Consider the following 22,373-nt stretch of genomic DNA (forward strand, 5'->3'; position numbering starts at 1 on the left):
CAGAACAGGTCCAGTTGGAAGTCATGTCACAATCTGTTTTCTTCTATGTGTCGGGGAGGGTTTCTGAGCATCTGAGCATCCACCCCCACATAACATTAACAAAGTGGGGTAAGATGGAGCCAGGAAACATGGTTTCTTCTGCTTTCCCTCCCCTGGTGCCAGGGTGGCGCAGTGCGGAGGTAAGCACTGACCTACCCTGCTGTAATGAGGTAGTGTGAGCCAGCCTTCCACTTCACCCCTCCCTGGGGGCGGGGTAACCAAGTGGGAAAATGATCTTGCACTCACACTTGGAGGCAACAAGATGGTATGATTCTGTGCCCCATTTTCACCAACAATCTACCAGCACTCTTTATCAGGTCAGGATTCAATATACATCCGAAACCTGCTCACTTTTCCCATCTGCGCTGGACCATTAATCCTCACCTTGACTTTTGCTTGTTCTTTGACTTCTTCAGAAGCATCATGAGCAGTCCTCTCCATTCACTGTTCTCATTCTATACTGTCCAAGTCCTAGGACATAAATTCTTTCTTGTTTAAATACTTGAGAACAAAATCAGTGTTCTGCAAGGAATGTTTTTCCTCATCATACAAAGAGTTTAATCACACACATGAACATTAAAATAATGAAAGAGAAATAGCCCATTATTTCTCAGCATACTGTTTTATGTTTTGTAAGACATACACCAATGCAATAGATTTTCCAATAACTATTAGCATCTATATGTCTGCAAGTACTGATCTACTGAAATGGTTTACTTCATTTTTGCTATTTGTTGCCAAATACTAATTCATAATTTCCAAAATCATTTTAACATTCTGTATCTTTATGGTATGTCTTTAAAATAATTAGGCATTGGGCAGAGGTCTGAATTCTTGTCTTAACTGCATGCTAAAAATTCTTTGTTGAGTATTTCCCCAGTATGAGTTTTCTGATGTGAACTCCAGGTGAAGGCTTTCCCATTTTGACTTTACAGTCAGTATCTCATGAATGTCATATTGCTGACTTAGGAATGAGTGATCGCTGTAGACTTTCATTCGTTTATTGCACTGACAGTGTTTCGTATATGTGGGAATCCTCTCATATCCCAAAAGTATTGCTCCATGAGTAATGGCATTTCCAAGTTTATTTCATGCAATTTCTTCTGCAGCATGAATTATGTGGTGCTCCCCAAGCAGCCTACTACTCCTAGCAAAGCCTTCCCTGCCTGCTTTACTTTTTCAGGGTTTATTCCTACTCTGAGTTTTCTTGTGTATTTCATTGCAGGAGCTCCAGCTGAAGGTTCTTCCACAGTTATTACAGACATACGGTTTATCTCCATGTGAATTTTCTGGTAGCTTAAAATGGGAAATTTCTGGTGAAGGCTCTACCTCATGTGTTACAAAAATAGGGTATTTTCAATCACATCATATGCATGTGAAAGCTGGACAATGAATAAGGAAGACCGAAGAAGAGTTGACACCTTCGAATTGTGGTGTTGGTGAAGAATATTGAATATACCATGGAACCCTGTCAACTCCAGATTCTTTGACTGGACCCTTCCTTCCAGAAGCCCATTCAAGGACAACTTGTCTTAGGAATCTCCACTTACCTACCAACCCTTTCTCTTGATCTCTACCTCTGCCAAAAGAACGAACAAATCTGTCTTAGAAGAAGTACAACCAGAATGCTCCTTAGAAGCAAGGATGGCAAGACTGCGTCTTACATACTTTGGACGTGTTGTCAGGAGGGATCACTCCCTGGAGAAGGACATCATGCTTGGCAGCGTACAGGGCCAGCGGAAAAGAGGAAGACCCTCAACGAGGTGGATTGACACAGTGGCTGCAACAATGAGCTCAAGCATAACAACGATTGTAAGGATGGCGCAGGACCAGGCAGCGTTTCGTTCTGTTGTACATAGGGTCACTATGAGACGGAACCAACTCGACGGCACCTAACAACAACAATTCCCAAAACCATTTTAACATTCTGTATCTTTATGGTATGTATTTCTAATAATTAGGCATTTCACAGAGGTCTGAATTCTTTTTTTTTTTTTTTTTACATGCTAAAAATTCTTTGTTCATAAGTTTTCTGGTGTGAACTTCAGGTGAAGGCTTTTCCACTTTGACTTCAGAGTTAGTATCTCATCTATGTGGTATCTTTAATGCTGACTTAGGAATGAGTGATCACTGATGGCTTTCATTCATTCATTGCACTGAGAGTGTTTTACTTCAAGAGTAATGGGATTTCCACGTTTATTTCGTGGACTTTTTCTGCAGCATGAATTATCTGTGCTCCCCAAGCAGCTTGCTACTCCTAGCAAAGCTTTTCCTGCCTTCTTTTGCTTTTTCAGGGTTTATTCCTACTCTGAGTTTTCTTGTGTATTCCAATGCTGGAACTCCAGATGAAGGTTCTTCCACAGTTATTACAGAAGTAGGTTTATCTCCATGTGAATTCTCTGGTAGCTTAGGATGGGAAATTTCTGGTGAAGGCTCTGCCTCGTGTATTACAGAAATAGGATATCCAGATCTTGTGAGTTTCTGTGTGTATAAAGCTGAGAGCTGATGGCATACATATTGAATCTCCCTTGTGTGAGTTCTCTTGTGTATATAATTTTGGGAGCTGTGTCTGAAGACTTCACATTCATTGTATTTATAGGTTTCTCTCCAGTGTAACTACTCACATGTTCTTGAAGGCTACCACTTTTACTGAATGCTTTCCTACATGGCTGACATTTATATGGTTTCTCTCTGATACAAATGAATTCATGGGTTGTTGAAGGTTTGAGTAACCACTATAAGCCCTTCCACAGTGATGACAAACATAAGGTTTCTCTCCTGTGTGAGTTCTTTCATGTTGTGTAAGATGAAAACTTTGAATAAATGCTCTCCCATGTGGCTGTCATTTATGATTTCTCTCCAGTGTGAATGTGCTCACATTGTTGAACATTTGAATAGTCACTGAAGATTCTTCCACAGTGATTACAGACATAGCGTTTCTCTACCGTGTGAGTTCTTTCATGTAATCTAAGGTCAGAATATCATCTAAAGGCTTTCCTACATGGCTGACCTTTATAAGGTTTTTCTCCCATGTGAGTAATTTCATGTTATCTAAGGTTAGAGCATTGTCTAGAGGCTTTCCCACATTGATGACATTTATATTGCTTGTATTAGCATGAATTAGCATATGTCAACTAAATGATGAATGAAAACTGAAGGCTTTTCTACATTCATTGCAAATATAGGGTACGTCTCCAATGTGAGTCAACACACCCGTTGAGTCAAAGCTGAACTCTGAGTGAAATGTTCCCCATAATCATTGCATCGAAGGGCTCCTCTTCAGTGTGAAATATCTGCTACTGAGAAAGAGATGAGAGGCTGTTAAAGGTTTGCCCACATTCACTCATTCATTCATTCATTTACTCAGCTTTCTACATATGGATTCTGAGCTGCTCCCTCCGTGATAATCTCCAGTTAAATTGTTTCCCTATCAGTTACGTTTACATGGAGTATTGCTTTCCTGCATTGTCAGGATTTGTTTTTTTTTTTTTTTACTTTGCAGACTTTCACTACATAGCTTTCTGATTATATATTGTCTTCTTATGTTTCAAACACTATATAAAAGAGCTATGTTAAAGCAACTGTCCTTTTTTAGAAACTCAGGTTACAATTCAATTTCAGGCCAATTCTATTCCCAAATTCAAAATATTAAAAACTTTCTGCTGGGACAACTCTTATACACAACTCTATATTAACTCAGGTGATTGTCTTCAATGCCTAATTATCCCATTCCCAGGTATCTAAAGTGGTGGAACAGAGTTCATCCCACCCCACTGATGGCATTCCAATAATGTGTAATTAGATGGATCCACTCTACAGGTTTCTTTTGCACATATCATTTTGTACTTTTTAAATTCAGCCTCATGCCTTAAAAACAACTGTAAAAAGAAGAAACTGTTAGAGTAGCATTAAAGGAAAAAAAGAATGCAAAACACATGTAAGTATTTTTGTATAAAACTCTTAACAGAGAAATTATGTGAAATTGAGAAATATGCCAGCAATTAGAAAGCCATTATATGACATAGAAAATTACAAACTTTTGAAATAGTAAAACGAAAGGAAAAGAAAATGAAGAATGGATGAAGGGCAGATAAAGAGAGGGAAAATTATCAAAATAGAGAGACCAAGACAAAGCATATCCTTGGAAAGTTTAACTCCAGTAATAACAAAATGATTCCTTTATCTGAAGCCAAGGAAGTCACGGCTACATGAATAGAGATTTGTATGTTCTAAGAATTATGACACTGTCTAAAAGACATTGCCACAGTGCCCTTAACTTGGTGTCAGAAAAGAACATTCACTGACAAAAATCAGCTTTTGACATTATGACATTCCTACTCCCTCACTGACCAGGCTTCTCCTCATACTGACTAAATCAGTCTAAATCAGTCTTGGAGTAAATGCAGCCCAAAAGCTCTTTAGAAGTGAGGATGAGGAGAATTCATCTCACTTACTTGAAATACGTCATCAGGAGAGACCAATCACTAGACAAGAACATCATGCTTGGTAGAGAGGATCAGCAGGAAAAAAAAAAAAGACCCTCAATGAGATGGATTAACCCAATGAATACAACTTGGGCTCAAACACACCCAAAATTGTGAGGATGGCAAAACACGGGGCAACATTTTGTTCTGTTATACATAAGGTGCTGTGGCCATGTATATCTATTTTCTAGCTCCCTTATTACAGCTCTCTGTCTTCTAAGTCTAGGAGTTTCTTATCACAGGGGCACTGGGTCCAAAGGACGTGCTCCACTCCTGGTTGTTCTTCTTGGTGGTAGTGAGGTTGCCTCTTCTGGCTCTGAAATTGGCTCTTTTTAAGCCTAGGGGATAGCAAGACCAACCAATTCCCTTTTCAGGGTTCCATATACCTTATTTCCATGGTCACACTCCCACAAGTGTTCCTTACACCATATTTGCATTATGAGCAGACTGTCTAATCACCTTGGTAGGCCAAAATGCCTTGTTTGCTTATCCAAACCCAAGTCATTGTGTGGTTGTTACAAGACCAAGCATTGCTAAATGGGCCGTATTAAGTAATTCATTGCATTGCACCCATCCTGCGGGGTATTTCCCTGCTGGTAGCACTAGCAGGAACCAGCATAGGCAGTACTGTCCTTGCTCAAAAACAGCAGATTATCTCTGCCAATCAGTATCTTTCTGCCACACTGACCGTACATTTTCCACAACTGGATAAGACTGTTTCCCTAATGCCACAGCAACTTGAGCCTCTAGCCCAAATGGTGTTAGATGATTATCTAGCTTTAAATATCTACTAGCCAAAGAAGGGGCCACCTGCATCTCCCAGAAGCATCTAGTTGTATGTACATTAATAATTATAAGTCCAGTCCAAACTAACTTATGAAAAAAGGCCCATGATGTTAAAGTCCTCCACAATATCACACAGCTTTCCAAACAAATTCCTATTTTCCCTGAAGTATCTGACTTGTTCTCTTGGTTGGATCCCTCCACCAGGGAACAATGGTAAGGACCAGATTTCAAACTATAATGTGCATTTTCATAATAGGGTTCATTATACTGGCTTTAGGTAGTGGCTCACTTTCCTGGCTACAGCAACCAGAAGAGTGGAGTGGCTTATGCAGGACAAAATTCTCCAAATCTAAAACATGGCTGTAGAGGTAATAGGCTGGAGAAAGGGAGTGAGAAGTCCATTTCTAGCCTCAGGCTGCCTGGAGGCTGAGCTGGGAAGGCTGAGGCCCAGCCAGGAGCATGAGTCACACTTGGGTATGTCGGCAGAGGTTCAGGAGGGCAGGGGGAAGGGCATCTCTCACCCTGAGGTGGAACTTCTTGCCTCAGACCCTCCCCTGGCGAGGCCTAGTTTCTCTACATTTTCTCATAAATCACATGCATAGTGGCCCCACAAAGATCTACACTCAGCCCCCTGACCAATCAGGATTTGAACACAGGCCCTGCCCAGTGCTTGGTTCCTAGAAGGCTGCTCTGGGTTACCAACTCCTTCTAAGCGAATTGGGGCCTGGGTGGGCACCAAAAGTATCAGGTAGGGTCTGCACATCGGTGAGGTTACTGTAGTCCAGGTCTGAGGACAAGAACTGTGTCTCAGCAACAGGTTCCCTCCACAGTCAGTTCCTCCTCCTACAGAATGGTCAGTATGGCTAACCCATAGCCCTTCCCTGTTCCAGGCCACACTGTGTACAGAGAACTCTGGGAGCAGCTGGCAGTGCCCATGGTCATGATCACGTCTCTCTTGGGGTCTTTGGGCTGATGACCTCCCTGTAAACTGCTGATTCTTCCCTGCACTCCCTGCAGGCAACACTCTCCCGGATTTGAGTATGGCCAACCCAGACTCTGTCAAGTCTGACCTGTGAGAGGCCTCCCAGCACCCCTCATCATACCTAAACTGGCCATTTCATTTCCTCTTGCACTGACTTGTTCTGGCGTGCCCTGTGCCTCTTTTGAATTCAGTCCCTCTGTGAGCCTCAGCTTTCCCCATCCTGGGCAGGGAGGAACCAGCCTATGTCTCGCCGCAGACAAGCATGGTCCCTAAGGCCAAGAACAAAGACAGACCTTGGGATCAAGGAAACAAAGACTTAGTCTACCGCATACTTCAAGCTGGGTCAAAGGCAGTCTTCAAAAGCAATTTAGTTTATGTGAAAAGTTTCATAAACAGTGAACACTAAGCAATGCTGTTAAAGAAAAACAGAACACAAAACAGTGTTGTTAAAGTAAAACAACACGTGACCAAATTTGCTTTTAGAGTCTCTCTTTTTCAATTAGATGAAAATGCTTAAAGTTAACTTTAAAGTAGAATTTCCCCATTAAAAAGTAATAATTCTAATTATAAATATTGGGAAAAGAAAAAAGAAGACAAAAATGACCATGATTCACACACCCGTGTGCATTGCAGCATTATTCACAAGAGCAAAAAGATGGAAACAACCTAGATGCCCATCAACAGAAGAATGAGTAAACAAACTATGGTACATGCACACAATGGAATTCTATGTATCGATAAAGAACAATGATGAATCTGTGAAACATCTCACAACGTGGATGAATCTGAAGGGCATTATGCTGAGCGAAATAAGTCAATCACAAAAGGGCAAATACTGTATGAGAACATTATTATAAAAACACAGGAAAATGTTTCCACATAGAAAGAAACAATTTTTGATGATTATGAGGGAGGGGCGGGATTGGGAGAGGTGGGGAGGGAAAAACACTAATTAGAAAATAGATAATGGTAACTTTGGTGAAGGGTAAGACAGTACACAATACTGGGGAAGTCAGAACAACTTGATCAGGGCAAATTCATAGAAGCTTCACAGACAAACCCAAACATCCTGAGGTACTGGGCTGAGGGCTGGGGAACCTGGTCTCAGGGGACATCTATCTCAATTGGCATAACATAATCAATAAAGAAATTGTTCTACATCCAACTGTGGTGAGTAGCATCTAGGATCTTAAAAGCCTGCCAGGGGCCACCTAAGATACATCGAAAGGTCCAATCCCAGCTGAAGCAAAGGAGAATGAAGAAGATCAAAGACGCAAGGGAAAGATTAGTACAAAGGACTAACCAACCACAACTACCATAACCTCTACCAGACTGAGCCCAGAACAACTTGATGGTGCCTGGTTACCACCACTGACTGCTCCAGCAAGGATCACAATAAAGGGTCCCAGGCAGGGCAGCAGAAATATGTAGAACAAAATACAAATTCTTAGAAAAAGGAAAAAAAACCAAGCTTGCTGGTCCGACAGAGACTGGAGAAACCCCAAGACTATGGCCTCTGGATACACTTTTAACTCAAAACTGAAGTCACTTCTGAGGTTCACCCTTCAACCAGATTAGATAGGTCTAAAGCACCAACAATAACACACTTATAGAATGCCCTTTGTAGTTCAGTTCATGCATAGGAGACTAATGGGCACATCAGCCCAAAAGCAAAGACGAGAAGGCAGGAAGGAACAGGAAAACTGAATGTATGGAAACAGGGAAACTGGGGTGGAAAAAGGTTGGCAACCAATGTCACAAAACGATTTGTGTATTAGCTGTTTAATAAGAAAATAATTTGCTCTGTAAATTTTCACTTAAAGCACACACACAAAAAAAGCGAAGGCATGATTTAGAAATTTATTATTCACAGCCACTACTGTTAGTACTTTAATGTCTACTTTTACAGATTTACATCTTAATAAAATATGAATATACTGAAAAAAAAGTTCATACTTCAGTAATGTGGAAATAACCCCTGTTCATATATTTGTGTTCCTTTCTGTGTGTGTTTGTGTCTAAATTTACTTATTTAAACCACTGTATATAGGCAAAAAAAAAAAAAATTTTTTTTTTTTTATATAGGCTATCAATATGTCTTTTTTTTTGCAAAATCATCTTTGGTTTAATTTATTATTTCCTTTTATTTTTTATTTATTGTAATTTCGTGTTCTATTACTTCATTCAGTTTAATGAATTATTTTATTTTTTAAATTTTGTTATAAATTATTGCACTTAATTAAATTTTATTTAACTAAATTTTATTTAAAATTTCACCATCTTTAATTTTATATTTTTTATTTTATTTTGCTTTATTACATTTAATTTAATTTTCATAGGATGTAACTTAATTTTTTGGTATATAATTTTATTACATATTTTGGTGTCTGTTTTTTTTTTTAAATTTGAACGGGCTTCTGGAAGGAAAGGTCCAGCCAAAGGAACAGGAGCTGAAGGGATTCCTCTCTGCACTCAGGCTCTCTCTGGCCAGAATCAGGCCTGGGGTTCCTTGGCTTTCTTCCCAGCCTTTCAGGATCGGCAGTAGAGACCCTGGACACATTACAAAGTGACATCAAACACATGTCCCTTGTTTCTATCTGTACTACACCCTAGAAATCACCTAGATAGACACTCTCATAATCCCTAACCACACTGGACCTACCAGCCGCAGCCTCCCAATTGAGTCACCACCCCCGTCCCACCTCTGATCTGTCCCCAGATGGATACAATCAAGACATATCCCACAACAGACAGAAAGACAGGAGCAGTTGAGTGAAAACCCTTGTCCACCATCCTAAGGCCAGGTTGAAGGAGATGTAGCACAAGCCAGCTGTGTTCCCCCACCCCACTGTCATTTAATCTGGGTTTCTGATCTGCACTGCTTTCACTCAGAGTGTGCTAAATTCAAGAGGCCTTGGTGAGAGGTGGCTCCTGAGTTCAGAATCAAAGTAATAGTGCTATTTAGAATTGCTGTGTGGTCTCTCAGGCCCAGACTGCTCCAATACTTGCCAGTGCCCCTTTCTAAGCTCAACATGGTATCCAGGGGTTTCCATGGTGAGATAAATATGCCTAGGCTGTGCTTGCCTGAACACAGCAGTCAGTTCTTAGTCCCCTTCACGTCACATTATGTGACCCAGGAAGAAGTCTTCAGGTTCCCAGGTGTATTCATCTGGTACCTGGAGGAACAGAGCCCACCTGGAAGCCCATCCCAGCCAAGGAGGTGGCCTGTCCTACAGCACCTGAAGGCTCTGCTGACAACATCTGGAAAAAACAGGAATCCGAAGCAGTGACAAGAAGAAGAGGAAATGCAATGGAAGGAGGGAGGTGAAGTATGGAAGGAGGGACTTTGACATTCAAGTGGGATCAAGGCGGTAGAGCAATAATGTGAGTTGGGATGGTGCCATGAGGAAATGAGCCTCAGGCAACCAAGACCATAATAGGTTCCATGCTTCTTCCCAGACATGTGACATGAGGCACACTAGTACTAACAAGCTGCCCTCCTCAGACCTGCAGGGCAAAATTTCTTAAGGCATCTGACCCTGCTAAATCTCCTAGGGTCTCCCCAGCAGGCACTAGGCCACAGGAGGATGTGGCCTGGAGTTAGTGCAGGAGGACAAGCCAAGGAAGAGCTGGATGGCCGAGGCAACTTGAGAAGTGCTAGGCTGGATAGGGTGGATGTGTGAGCATATGGCAGGGCAGAAAAGATGCAAAGAAGGAGACCTGAATCTGAGGCAGACACTCAGGAGATGGCACTTGTGGGTAAACGGGGATTCCTAAAACAAGTTGGCTTTGAATGGGCTTCTGGAAGGAAAAGTCTAGAGAACAGGAGCCGAAGGGGCTCCTTTCTGCACTCAGGGGCTCTCTGGCCAGGATCAGATCTTCCGGTCCTGGGTTTTACTCCCTAACCCTTAATATTAGTGGTGGTGATCCTGGACACATCACAAAGGGACCTAAAACTCACCCCCCACCCACACATCTGGACTTCACCCCTGGAGACCACCTAGATAGGTGCCCTCCTAGATCCTGCCTTTTTGCAACCTATTCAACCACAGCCCTTCCTCAGCCCCTCTGTGCACCAACCCCCCCATCCTGTCTCTTACGTGTCTCCTGATGGGTAGAATCAGATGTCCCACACAGGACAGAGATGGGGCAGTTGAGTGACAATGGCTTGCCCACCATCCTAACCACAGGTGGAAAGGAGGTGTCTTAGTTATCTAGTGCTGTTATAACAGAAATACTACAAGTAGATAGCTTTAAAAAGCAAAAAACTATTCTCTCAGTCTAAAAAAAGTCTAGGAGGCTAGAATTCCTAATTCGGGGTCCCATCTCCAGGGAAAGGCTTTCTCTCTCTGTTGGCTGTGGTAGAAGTTCCTTGTCATCAATCATCCCCTGGTTTGGGAACTTAATGCAAGGACCCAGGCCCAAAGGATGTGCTCAAGCCTGGCTCTCCTCACTTGGTGGAATGAGGTCCCTCTCCTCTCTGCTTGCTCCTCTCTTTTATTTCTGAAAAGACATTGACTCAATACACAACCTAATCCTGTAGATTGTGTCCTGCCTTATTGTGTCCTGCCTTATTTGCATAAATGCCTGTAATGCTGCCTCATTAACATCACTACATAGGATAATTATATCAGATTACAAAATGGAGGGCAACCACACAATACTGGAATCATGGTCTAGCCAAGTTGACACCTACTTTGCGGGACACAACTCAATCCATGACAGGAGGTGAGGAGCCTAGTGGCCTGGTGTGGTGCTTCCACCCTATTGAAGTAATCCCAGTTTCTAATCTACATGGGCTTTTCCAAGGGTGTGCTGAATTTGAGAGGCCTACTTTTTTTTTACCTGACAGGTGGCTCCTGAGTTCAGAATCCAAGCAGTAGACCTAGTTGGAATCACTGGGAGGCCTCTCAGGTGGCCCTTCCCTGTCACTTTCCAGCACCACTTTTCAAGTCCTACCCATGGTTTCCAGCAGGGTTCTCCATAGAGATGGTACAACAAGCTTAGGCAGTGCCATCCTGGTGACAGCGATCAGTTTTTAGTCACCCTCACCCCCCAGGTCAAGTTACACAGGAGGATGTCTTCTGGTTCCCAGGTGTAATCACCTGGGACCTGGAGGAGCCTTGGAAGCCTGTCCCAGACAAGGCATGGCCTGTCCCTATGCACACCAGGACCTGAGCCTCTGCTGGCAATATGTAGGAAAATCAGGAACCTGCAGCAGTGACTAGCAGAAGAAGGAATCGAATTGAGCAAAGAGGTAAAGCATGGTACGAGAGGCCCAGACATTCATGAAGGACCAAGGTGGTAGAGCAAGATGTGGGTGGGGTTGGCGCCAGGTCCTAGCCACCAAGGTCCAGGCATCTTCCCAGACATGTGACACTGGGCACAAGAGTACTGACAATCTGCCCTCCTCAGACCTTCAAGGATACAAGTTCTGAAGGCGTCTGATGCTACACAGTCTACTCGGATCTCATAGCTCTGGGGCACAGTAGGATATGGACAGGAGCTGTGTGCGTGATGAGGAGTCAAAGGGCAGATAGACTCAGGCTGAGTCGGATGGGTGAAACCCTTGAAAGGGAGCAGCAGGATAAGGTAGATGGGTGTGTGTACTGTCAGGCTGAAAAAATGAGAAGATGGAAACCTGAGTCTGAATCTAAGACACAGGGGAGGGCACTGGTAAGTAAATTGGAATTCTAAATCGAGTTGGCTTGAGCTGTTTCCTGAAGTAAGGGTCCAACCTAAAGAACAGGAGCTGAAGGGCCTCCTCTCCTAGCTCAGGCTCTCTAGCCGGGATCAGGCCATGGAGACATGGCCTTTCCTCCCGACCCCCACAATCCAAGGTGGAGACCCTGGACACGTCACAAAAGGACCTCCAACCCACATCCTCTGCCCCCATTCTGAATGCACCCCTGGAGACCATCTGGAAAGGCATCGGTCTAGTTCCTGCCCTTTTGGGGTTTATTCAGCCACAGCCCTTCCCAGTTCTACCTCTAGACGTCGCTCCCGCCCCCAAATAGCCACTGTTACCTTTCTCCTAGTAGGTAGAATCTGGTGATGTCCCACGCAGGACAGAAAGACAGGAGCAGTTGAGTGAGAATGGTTCACCCATCTTAATGTCAGGTGGAAGGGTGGTGGGGAGTTTAGCAAGCTGGCAGCAGACCCCCGTCTCGCTGTTGTAATCTGGGTTTCTTTCTGCATTGCTTTAGCACGGAGTGTGCTGAATTCGAAAGACCTATGTAAGAGGTGGCAATTGAGTTCAGAAGCCAAGCAACAGTGCTGTCCGGAATCGCTGGCTGGGCTTTCAGGCCCCTCCTACCCTGTGACTTGCCACGCCCCTTTGAAGATTCTGCCCTGGTTTCCAGAAGAGGTCTTCATTGTGACGGTAAACAAGCCAAGCAGAGAGGTCTTAACCACCCTCATCTCCACAGGTCAGGTGGTACAGGAGGATGGCCTCAGGTGCCCAGGTGTAATCAAGCGGGACTTGGAGGAACCCAGCCTATCTGCGAGCACGACCAGGCCAGGAGGCCGCCCATCTTCCAGCACACGGAAACCTCGGGCTCTGCTGGCAACGTGTGAGAACGTTAGGAAACAGCAACTGGCAAAGTGGGAATCCGATGGAAGGAGAAAGGAAAAAAGCAGATACAGGCCAGGACATTCACGTTGGACCAAGGCAGTAGAGGAGGCATGCAAGTGGAAAAGCTGCCAGGAGCCAGACAAGAAGCTAGGCTTCTTCCAGACATTGACGATGGGCACCGGAGAACTGACAAGTTGCCCTCTTCATTGTAGACAGAATACCTTTAACAATGATGAATAGGATGGGTCCTTTCTCCAATATTCAAATATTTTCACATCTGAGAATTCTTTTTTTTTCCTTGAGGGGTGTCTTAGTTATCTAGAACCTCTGTAACAGGAATACTGCAAGTGGATGGCTTTAACAGATTTATACTCTCACAGTCTGGGAGGCTAGAAGTCCAGATTTGGGGCTCCAGCTCCTAGGGAAGGCTTTCACTGTCAGTTCCGGGGGAAGTCCTTGTCCTCGATCTTCCCCTGGTCTGGAAGCTCCTCGAGATCCAAAGGACAAGCTCCACTCCCAACTCTTCCCTCTTGGCAGCATGAGACCCCTCTCCTCTTTGCTCAATTCTCTTTTACATCTCCAAAGAGATGACTGAAGGTACAGTCTAATCCTGTGGATTGAGCCCTGCCTCATTAACATGATAGCCTCTAATCCTGCCTCCTTAACATCACAGAGGCTAGGATTTACAACATATAGGATGACCATCAGATCACAAAATTATGGACAACCATACAATCCTGGGAATCATTACCTAGCCAAGTTGATACACATTTTGGGGGAGCACAATTCAATCCATAACAAGGGATAACATCCGAAGATTTATTGAGTTGATAACCTCCATATTACACTAAGCTGACACTACAGAAAATCAGAAGGAAAACCTTTATAAATCGATTCAAAAGTTCAGGATATATTTATGGAACGGAAGTATACGCATAAAGCCCAAAGAATACAACGAAAATAATATATGAAATTATTTTTCCTTATTAGCTTCTTAATTTATGTTCATGATTCATGAAATATACCATATTTTTCTGCTATAAATTTGTACAATGTGTATATCTAACAGAAAAGTGTTAACGTTCTATAAGTGTTTCTGTAGGCAAAGGTTAATTGCCTTCCTCAGGAGAAACTGGAGGACTTGCAGTGCCCGGATTCTTTACAGGGCAGATACTCAGGAAGCCTTGGGTGTCATCACTAACTGGATTTTCAGGAGCAAAAAACGGGCGTAGTGGCTCCACAGTAGGTATTTTGGTGAATGTAAAGATATGGGATCCATTGCTGATGTCAAAAAAGGAAAGGTTTCCCATATCCATATCCAGGAAAATTCCCACGCGGTGTAACCCGGGGTTCACACAGAGGTCAGTCAAAGGCACAGTGCTGGCCGCAAACATCTCTCCACCTCTCACACCCACAGTCCAGAAGCCACCTTCTGAAGACAGTTTAATATCCACTTGCCGATTAACTGATTCCTTGCAAACGCCCAGATCCCATTCTGGGCTTGTTCCCACATTCACCTCCCAGTAGTGGCGGCCAGAGGTGAACTGAGGGGAGCCAAGAACACACATGGATTTGAATCTCTCAGCACGATCTTCCCGAATCTGTTTGAAATACCCACATCGAACACTCCTACGGTCCTCAGAAATAATGAGGTTACTGTTGGCTGTGTCAACATCTAAGGTCATATCCACTTGGAATTTCAGCATCCTTGGGTCCACACGTAGGATAGCTCTCAGCTGGGGCTCCAGTTCCTTGATATTGGAAATCAGCTGATGCAGCTGGAAATTCTGTCTGACGTCATTCTTCTGGGTCACCACAGGGCAAAAGGGACACAATAAACCCTCCCCACCAGGCTCTCTCTGCAGTAAATTGAAGCAATGAAAGCAGCAGACAAAGCCACATTTCAGGTACGTGGGTTTTTCAAGATAACCCTGGCATGTAAGGCATATGCTTGCTTTTTTAAATTGTTCAGCCATGGCCGCTTTCCCTCTTCCAGCAGGGTCTTCTCTGGCCTCTGGTGTCTTCCACTAGCAGTCAGTTCTGGAGGGAAGTCCACGAACAAGGAGCTTTTATTAAGGCAGTCCCTCTTCCCACCTACTGACATCCTGCCTCTCTTTAGTACAATCAGATTTTTATTAAATTCTGACATAAAAGGATTTTTCCTGATGAAATACAGAAGTTACCACAAGCAAAGTAGATAATTTTATCTGGAGAATGATTTATTTTAAATATGAAAAAATTGCTGTAGTATCATCTAGGCTAGATACTGAATATTACATCTGTTGGTTTGGATTTCGAATGGAAACTTTTAAAATAAAATATTTGGCATCAATTTTAATACTTATGAATGGCGCTAGTTTGAATGATGAAGGCCAAGGGAATATTCCCAATAATGGTTTCCAATTAAACATTCCCACAGACTTGAAACTTTAGTACAGTTTTGCTTAAAAGACACAGGGAACTGCTTAAAAGACACAGGGAACTGCTTAAAAGACACGGATCTCATAAATGGATTCTTTACCGGCTTTCCAAAATCCCGTCACTCTCACACCAAATACAGTGACTTTGTAGTTTAATGTTCACTTCCATGTTGACTTAGTTTCTTATAAAATTAACTAAATTATGAAAACTTCTATATGCCTGTTGGATAGTTTCCATTTTATATACAACTTAAATTCACAAAATTAAATAGGCAGTGTCTGGCCTTTATGGAGTCTGTGGAGCTGAAGCTCTGTGTAATAAACTGGTATCTCCCTCATCGCCTTAAAGCTTCAGTCCAGTATTCCCCAGACATTATTTTTGGGTTTCCTGAATCACAAGATAAGGAAAATATTTCATATAGACAGAGGCAAAATTCCTCAAGCACCTTCTTCTCCAAGTGGGTCTGAAAGGGCCTCATTGCTCACTAAGTCAAACCCACATCATTTTCCTCTGCTCACAAAGTGATGTCATCCTCTGTCACAATTACCTACTCCTACAATGGGTCCCCACCTCACACGAGACTCTTGACCCAAATGGTGAATTAGGATTTGCACAATGCAATGCCTAGTTTTGATTTTTACCGTTTAGCACAATTAACTCTAAAAGGAAAAAGAAAGCCAATGGTTCCCTAGACTTACAAAAGATTAGAAGGCTATGGGAATGCTACGTCTAATTCTTTAGCAAACATGCATAGAAGTCTAAAATAAACTAGAGTCTCTTCTTCAAAGCTCAAATTTCTACCTTTTACATGACAGGAGGAAAATTCCGTGACAAATGAATACATAAAATTGTTGTCTCCCCTATTAGACTGGGAGCTTCACAGCTGAAGACCTGGACTGTTTTATCTGGTGGTTTACCTTAATCGTCTCACTTTATACCTCGTTTCTAATAAATGCGCAATGAATTTATGTGAACTAAGCATGAACAATTAAATTATTTAGTCTTTAAATTCCTTTGGGGAAACCAACAGAACTCTACAATGCTTCTGAACCATCCCACACAAATCAGGGCACTGGGGTATATTTAATTTGAAATTCAAATCTTAATGTAATATTTAGAATTCAGAATGATGCAGTTTATCAATCTTTAAAACATTAAAGAATCCTTACCCCCACACCTAAGTCAAACCACTATAAATTTTCACAAGTACTATTTCTCTGCGTATTTAAAAGACCTAAAAAAAAAAACCTAACCTGAAATTCAGCTGTCTTTCTCCTTTCTGTCAATAGATGGGTACTGGGACCCCTCCTTGGTGCAGTTTCCGGGACACGTGAGGAAAGGTCACTTCGAGGGATGTTTCTTAAATAGGGAGTAAGATTCCTCCTCAAAGACTCTGAATGGGCTAAACAGCCAGGAGAGCAGGTCGGTAACAAGCCGGAGAGGAGGCCAGCCTTGAATGAGTAAGAACAATTAAGTCACAGGCTTTTATGTTGTTTCAATGTCATGTGATTGCACTCGCCCTTTAACCCCATCAATCCAATCCAATCACATTCAATTTATCCAATAAATGTAATCCAATCTCATGCAATTTAATAAATTCTTTAGATTTGATCCCATGTAATGTAATCCGTTCAATCTAACAAAATCAATTCAATCAAATCCAATTTGACTTAAGTCAATCACATTTACCTAATCTACTTAATTTAATGCAATCACAATTATCTAATTCTCTGTTAATTTGTTGTTTAAGATCTCCAGTTTAATATTTGCAGTTGGAGTTTTCATTTATAATTTTTTATCTTCCCGTACCCAGAAATCATGAAATTTTTACTCTAAATTTTCTAATGTATGCGTGTCTATATTTTTCCAATTTTATACTTAGCTCTTGATACATCTCATGTATATATTTAAAAACTATGAAAAACTATATGATAACATTTGTTTCCATCCAAAATTAGGGAGTAGTTATTTTCTTACTGATGTGCAAAGTGACCTCTGTCATTTCAATATTTATTCTACCCGAAGGTCTGTTTAGGGGTGATATATTCTATGTGTTAGTCTCTGGTTTACAAATGGACAAATACTGTGTGATCTCACTTATATCAAACAAGCAAACACACGTTGCTGTTGTTAAGTGCCGTCAAGTTGGTTCTGACTCATAGCCACTCTATGTACAACAGAATGAAAAACTACTCCATTCTATGTGACCCTCACAGTTGTTGCATGCTCGAGCTCATTGTTGCAGCCACTGTGTTAAGCCGTCTCCTTGAACATCTTCCTCTTTTTCACTGACCCCCTACTTTACCAAGCATACTGTCCTTCTCCAGGGACTGGTCCCTCCTTATAATATGTCCAAAGTATTTGAGATTAAGTCCTGCCATCCTTGCTTCTAAGGAACATTCTAACTGTACTTCTTCCAAGACAAATGAATTCGTTCTTTCCTCTGGCAGTTCATGTATATTCAGTACCCTTTGGTAACACCGTAGTTCAAAGGCATCAATTCTTCTTCGGTCTTCCTTATGCATTGTCCAGATTTCCAAAGCATATGAGGTGAGTGAAACACCATGGCTTGGATCAGCTGTACCTCCGTCCTCAAAGTGATATCTTTGCTTGTTAATACTTTGAAGAGATCATTTGCAGATTTGTCCAATGCGATGCATCATTTGATTTCTCGACTGCTGTTTCGTTGGGTGTTGATTCTGGAATCAAGTAAAATGAAATCCTTAACAATTTCAATCTTTTTTCCATTTATAATAATATTGGTTATTGGTCCAGCTGTGAGAACTTTTATTTTCTTGATGTTCAGGTATAAAACGTACTGAAGGCTCTGGTCTTTTATCTTCATTAGTAAGTGCCTCAAGACCTCTTCACTTTCAGCAAGCAAGGTTGTGTCATCTGCATATTGCAGATTGTCAGTGACTCATCCTTCAATCCCAATGCTGCATTCTTCTTCATATAGTTCGGCTTCTCAGATTATTTGCTCAGCATACAGATTGAATGAGTATGGTGAAAGGATACAAACCTGACGCACACAATGCTTTGCAATGTTATCCATAATTTGTTATGATCCACGTGGTCGAATGCCTTTGCATAGTCAATAAAACACAGGTAAACATCTTTCCCGTATTCTCTGTTTTCAGCCAAGATCCATCTGACATCAGCAATGGTATTGCTTGCTCCATGTCCTTTTCTGAATCCAGCTTGAATGTCTGCCTGTTACTGTTGATGTACTACTACAACCAACTTTGAATGATCTTCAGCAAAATTTCACTTGTGTGTGATATTAATGGTATTGTTCAATAATTTCTGCATTCTGTTGGATCTCCTTTCTTTGGAATGGGTACAAATATGGTTCTCTTTCAGTTGGTTGGCCAGGTAGCTGTCTTACAAATTTCTTGACACAGACAAGTGAATACCTACAGCCCTGCATCTGTTTGTTAAAACATCTCAATTGGTATTTCATCAATTCCTGGAGCCTGGTTTTTTGCCAGTGCCATCAGTGCAGTTGGACTTCTTTCTTCGGTACCATCGGTTCTTGGTTATATGCTACCTCATATGCTACCCCATCTGTCAGTTTGTCATACTGTTGGTGGCTTTCGTGTCACTGTAATGCTGGAAACTATGCCACCAGCATTTCAAATGCCAGCAGGGTCATCCATGGGGGACAGATTTCAGTGGAGCTTCCATACTAAGACAGTCTAGGAAGAAGGACCCAGCGGTCTACTTCTGGAAAATTACCCAGGCAAAATCTTTTAAATAACAAGAGGACATTAAAAAGACAGCAAAGAATGAAAAGACCAAAATCGATGTCAGAAGAGACTCTGACTTACTCTTGAAAGTAGAGTTGCTAAAGCAAAAGGAAGAAATGATGAAGTAAAAACCTACAGAGAAGATTTCAAGGGGTGGCTCAAGAAGACAAAGGAAAGTATTATAATGAAATGTACAAAGACCGGGAGTTAGAAAAATAAAGTGAAGAACAAGCTGGGCATTTCTCAAGCTGAAAGAACTGAAGAAAAAATTCAAGCCTCAAGTTGCAGCATCGAAGGATTCTATGGGGAAAACATTACACTTCATGAGAAGCTTCAAAAGAAGATGGAAGAAATACACAGTCACTGCACCAAAAGGAATTGGTCAATGTTCAACCATTTCAGGAGGTAGCATATGATCGAGAACCGATGGTACTGCAGCAAATATATAGAAACCAAAAATTATCAGTGGTTCTGTTGTACATAGGGTCATTCTGAGTAGGAACCTAATAACAACAGTGGTGGAAGGGAGGAGAAAGAGGTTTTTGCCTAGGGTCCATTGAGTTTATGTTAATGGTGGTGGAATAATTTAGAAAAGGATAGTTAGAACGGTTGGACAACATTAAGAATGTAATCAATATCACTGAATTATATACTTAGAAATTGTTGAATTCACATATATACTGTGTGTCTTTTCAACACACACACACAAAAAAAAAGGAAGTTCTGGACCATGTTGGAAAACCTCTGTCTCTCTGAGAGCAGACTTGTGCTTCAGCCAAGAGGGAGTAGCCTTGCTTCTCTTAGATACTCCCCGATGAAGCTAAAAACTTTGGATATAGCACAACAAACAAGTATAGAAAGACATTGAAAAGGAGAAAAAAGGAAGGGGACCCTCTAGGGGACTGAGGAACTACAAGGCAAAAAGTTCCCTGGTTTTCTTTATTGTCTAGTGTTTATTCCACATGGAAGCCTACAGCCTGAAACCTCCAACAGACACAGAGAGCTTATCTTGCCTGTCTTCCTGGGAATCAGCCAGTCCTCTGGTTCTACTGCACAGATAGTGTCTTAATGCCTTAACAGGCAGCTAATCTTCCATCACTTTGCCACCTGAACCAAGTGGAAGGCTAAATTTTTTTTTTTTTTTTTTGTAAAGTAGGGTCAAGGGAGCTGCATGGGGAGCTGAAACTTTACCCCCTTCTTAAATCTATACATAACAAGATGGAACAAGTCAGGCCTAATAAATGTACCAGGCTTCTCCCACCCTGTTGTCACTGACGAACTCTATGAAGCTGAATCTCCACACCCATCTAGCAGCAATGAATTTGAACAAGGCTGTGCAAAACAGAGGTAGTCGGAAGTCATGTCTACAACCTCTTTTCTTCTATGTGTCGGGGGGGTTGCTGGGCATCTGAACATCCACCCCCACCTAGCATCAACAAACTGGAGCAAGGTGGAGCCAGGAAAGGTAGTTTCTTCTGCTTTCCCCTCCTCTGGTGTCAGGTTGGCAGTGTGGGGAGTTGAGCACTCACCCACCCTGCTGTAATGAGGCAGTGTGAGTCAGCCCTCCACTTCATCCCTCCCTGGGGACATGGAGCCCTAGTGGGAAACTAACCTTGCACTCACACTTGGAGGCAACAAGATGGTATGACACTATGCCCCACTTTCACTAGCAATCCACCAGCACTCTTTGTCAGCTCGGGCTCCAAAGTACATCGCAAACCTGGCCACCTTTCCCACCTGCACTGGATCATTAATCCTCACCTTGACTTCTGAAGTTTCATGAGCAATCCTCAGTATTTGCTGTTCTCGTTCTATACTGGCTGTCATGGACTGAACTGTGTCTCCCAAAAATATGTGTCAACTTGGTTAGGCCATGATTCCCAATATTGTGTTGTTACCCTTCATTTTGTGATTGTAATTTTATGTTAAAGGGGGTTAGGGTAGGATTGTCCCTCCCTGATCCAATGTAAAGGGAGTTTCCCAGGAGTGTGGCCTGCACCACCTTTTATGTTACAAGAGATGAAAGGGAAGCAAGCAGAGAGTGGGGACCTCATACCACCAAGAAAGCAGTGCCAGGAGCAGAACTCGTCCTTTGGACCTGGGGTTCCGGAGCAGAGAAGCTCCTAGTCCCGGAGAAGACTGATGACAAGGACCTTGCTCCAGAGGCAACAGAGAGAGAAAGCCTTTCCCTGGAGCTGACACCCTAAATTTGAACTTCTAGCCTACGAAACTGTGAGAAAATAAATTTCTCTTTGTTAAAGCCATCCACTTGTGGTATTTTTGTTATAGCAGCACTAGATGACCAAGACACTGGCCACAGGCAATTCCTAAGACATAAATTCTCTCTTGCCTGAAGACTGCAAAACAAAATCAAACTTCTGCAAGGAGTGCTTTTCCTCCTTATGGAAAGAGTTTACTCACACATATCTCTGCATAAAGAAATGTCTTACCTTAGATAGAACAGGTGTCTATTATTTTTACAGATCTCTCATGGCATTCTCAATTACAACAGCTGAATTATTAACTAGCTTACACAATTATACAATCTGAAATAATTTATCTACCTAAGCTTTTCAGTATCAGAAATTTTATTTTGCAATTTACTTTTACTGCCTATACTAGAATGTAAGTTCTCTGAAGATCAAGGCATGGTATCATTTCTCATATAATCACCAAAAAAAAATCATGGTCTGAAACATCAAAGAGCCTCAATAAATACCTGTTAACTAATTGAACATTTGATGAGTAAGTTAATAAGATGATATACAATATAAAAACACATGGCAAAATAAAATTGTGGTATTCAGTCATGACACAGGATTGTGGTGAATTTTCCTGCCCAGTGTCCCACAATATTCTTGACTTCACATCTTGCATGGAAGCAGCGTCTGTAACACCGGCCGAAGTACCTGTCTTCCAGCCTACACTAGCTACATGATGCTTCTCCTACATGAATCATTTATGCCAATGATTCATAAACATTTCTGAGTCACAATCCCCTTTAGGATCAGCTATGGATACTAACACCACACGTGTTGCAGCCTACATAAAATGCTTTACACATCCTTGAAAGTCATAGTGCAACCAATTATTCCTTAATAGGCCTCAGTGTTATAATCAATACTATATGGGGCAAGAAAGAAAAAGTAATTATCCCGAGAGAGGTAAGAACTTATACAGCTCAAGGCCTCTCCCTGGCCAGCCTTCATGAAAACTTAACGGACAAAATGGGAATTCGGCCCTTGCAAATATTTCTTTTGTCAGGATTTTCTTTTTCAGGATCTTTTCATCCAGAATAAAGAGTGGGTATTTGTAGGGAATGTTTGCATAACGGGTAT

The 22,373-nt window shown here is 42.1% G+C and overlaps 1 protein-coding gene across 1 annotated transcript; it reads right to left on the minus strand.

Moving 5' to 3' along the window:
* Nucleotides 1–13,970: 13,970 nt before the first annotated feature.
* Nucleotides 13,971–14,936, minus strand: LOC100659749 (ret finger protein-like 4A-like protein 1). Its single transcript, XM_003418116.3, has one exon. It carries the CDS (start codon nt 14,839–14,841, stop codon nt 13,975–13,977), a length of 867 nt encoding a protein of 288 aa, XP_003418164.2. The 5' UTR covers nt 14,842–14,936; the 3' UTR covers nt 13,971–13,974.
* Nucleotides 14,937–22,373: the final 7,437 nt, after the last annotated feature.

Source organism: Loxodonta africana, chromosome 21, assembly GCF_030014295.1.
Source record: "Loxodonta africana isolate mLoxAfr1 chromosome 21, mLoxAfr1.hap2, whole genome shotgun sequence".
Classification (NCBI taxonomy): domain Eukaryota; kingdom Metazoa; phylum Chordata; class Mammalia; order Proboscidea; family Elephantidae; genus Loxodonta; species Loxodonta africana.

What these genes read in the sequence shown, in the direction of transcription:
- LOC100659749 (XM_003418116.3), bottom strand. Translation starts at nt 14,841, where the DNA reads ATGGCTGAACAATTTAAAAAAGCAAGCATATGCCTTACATGCCAGGGT.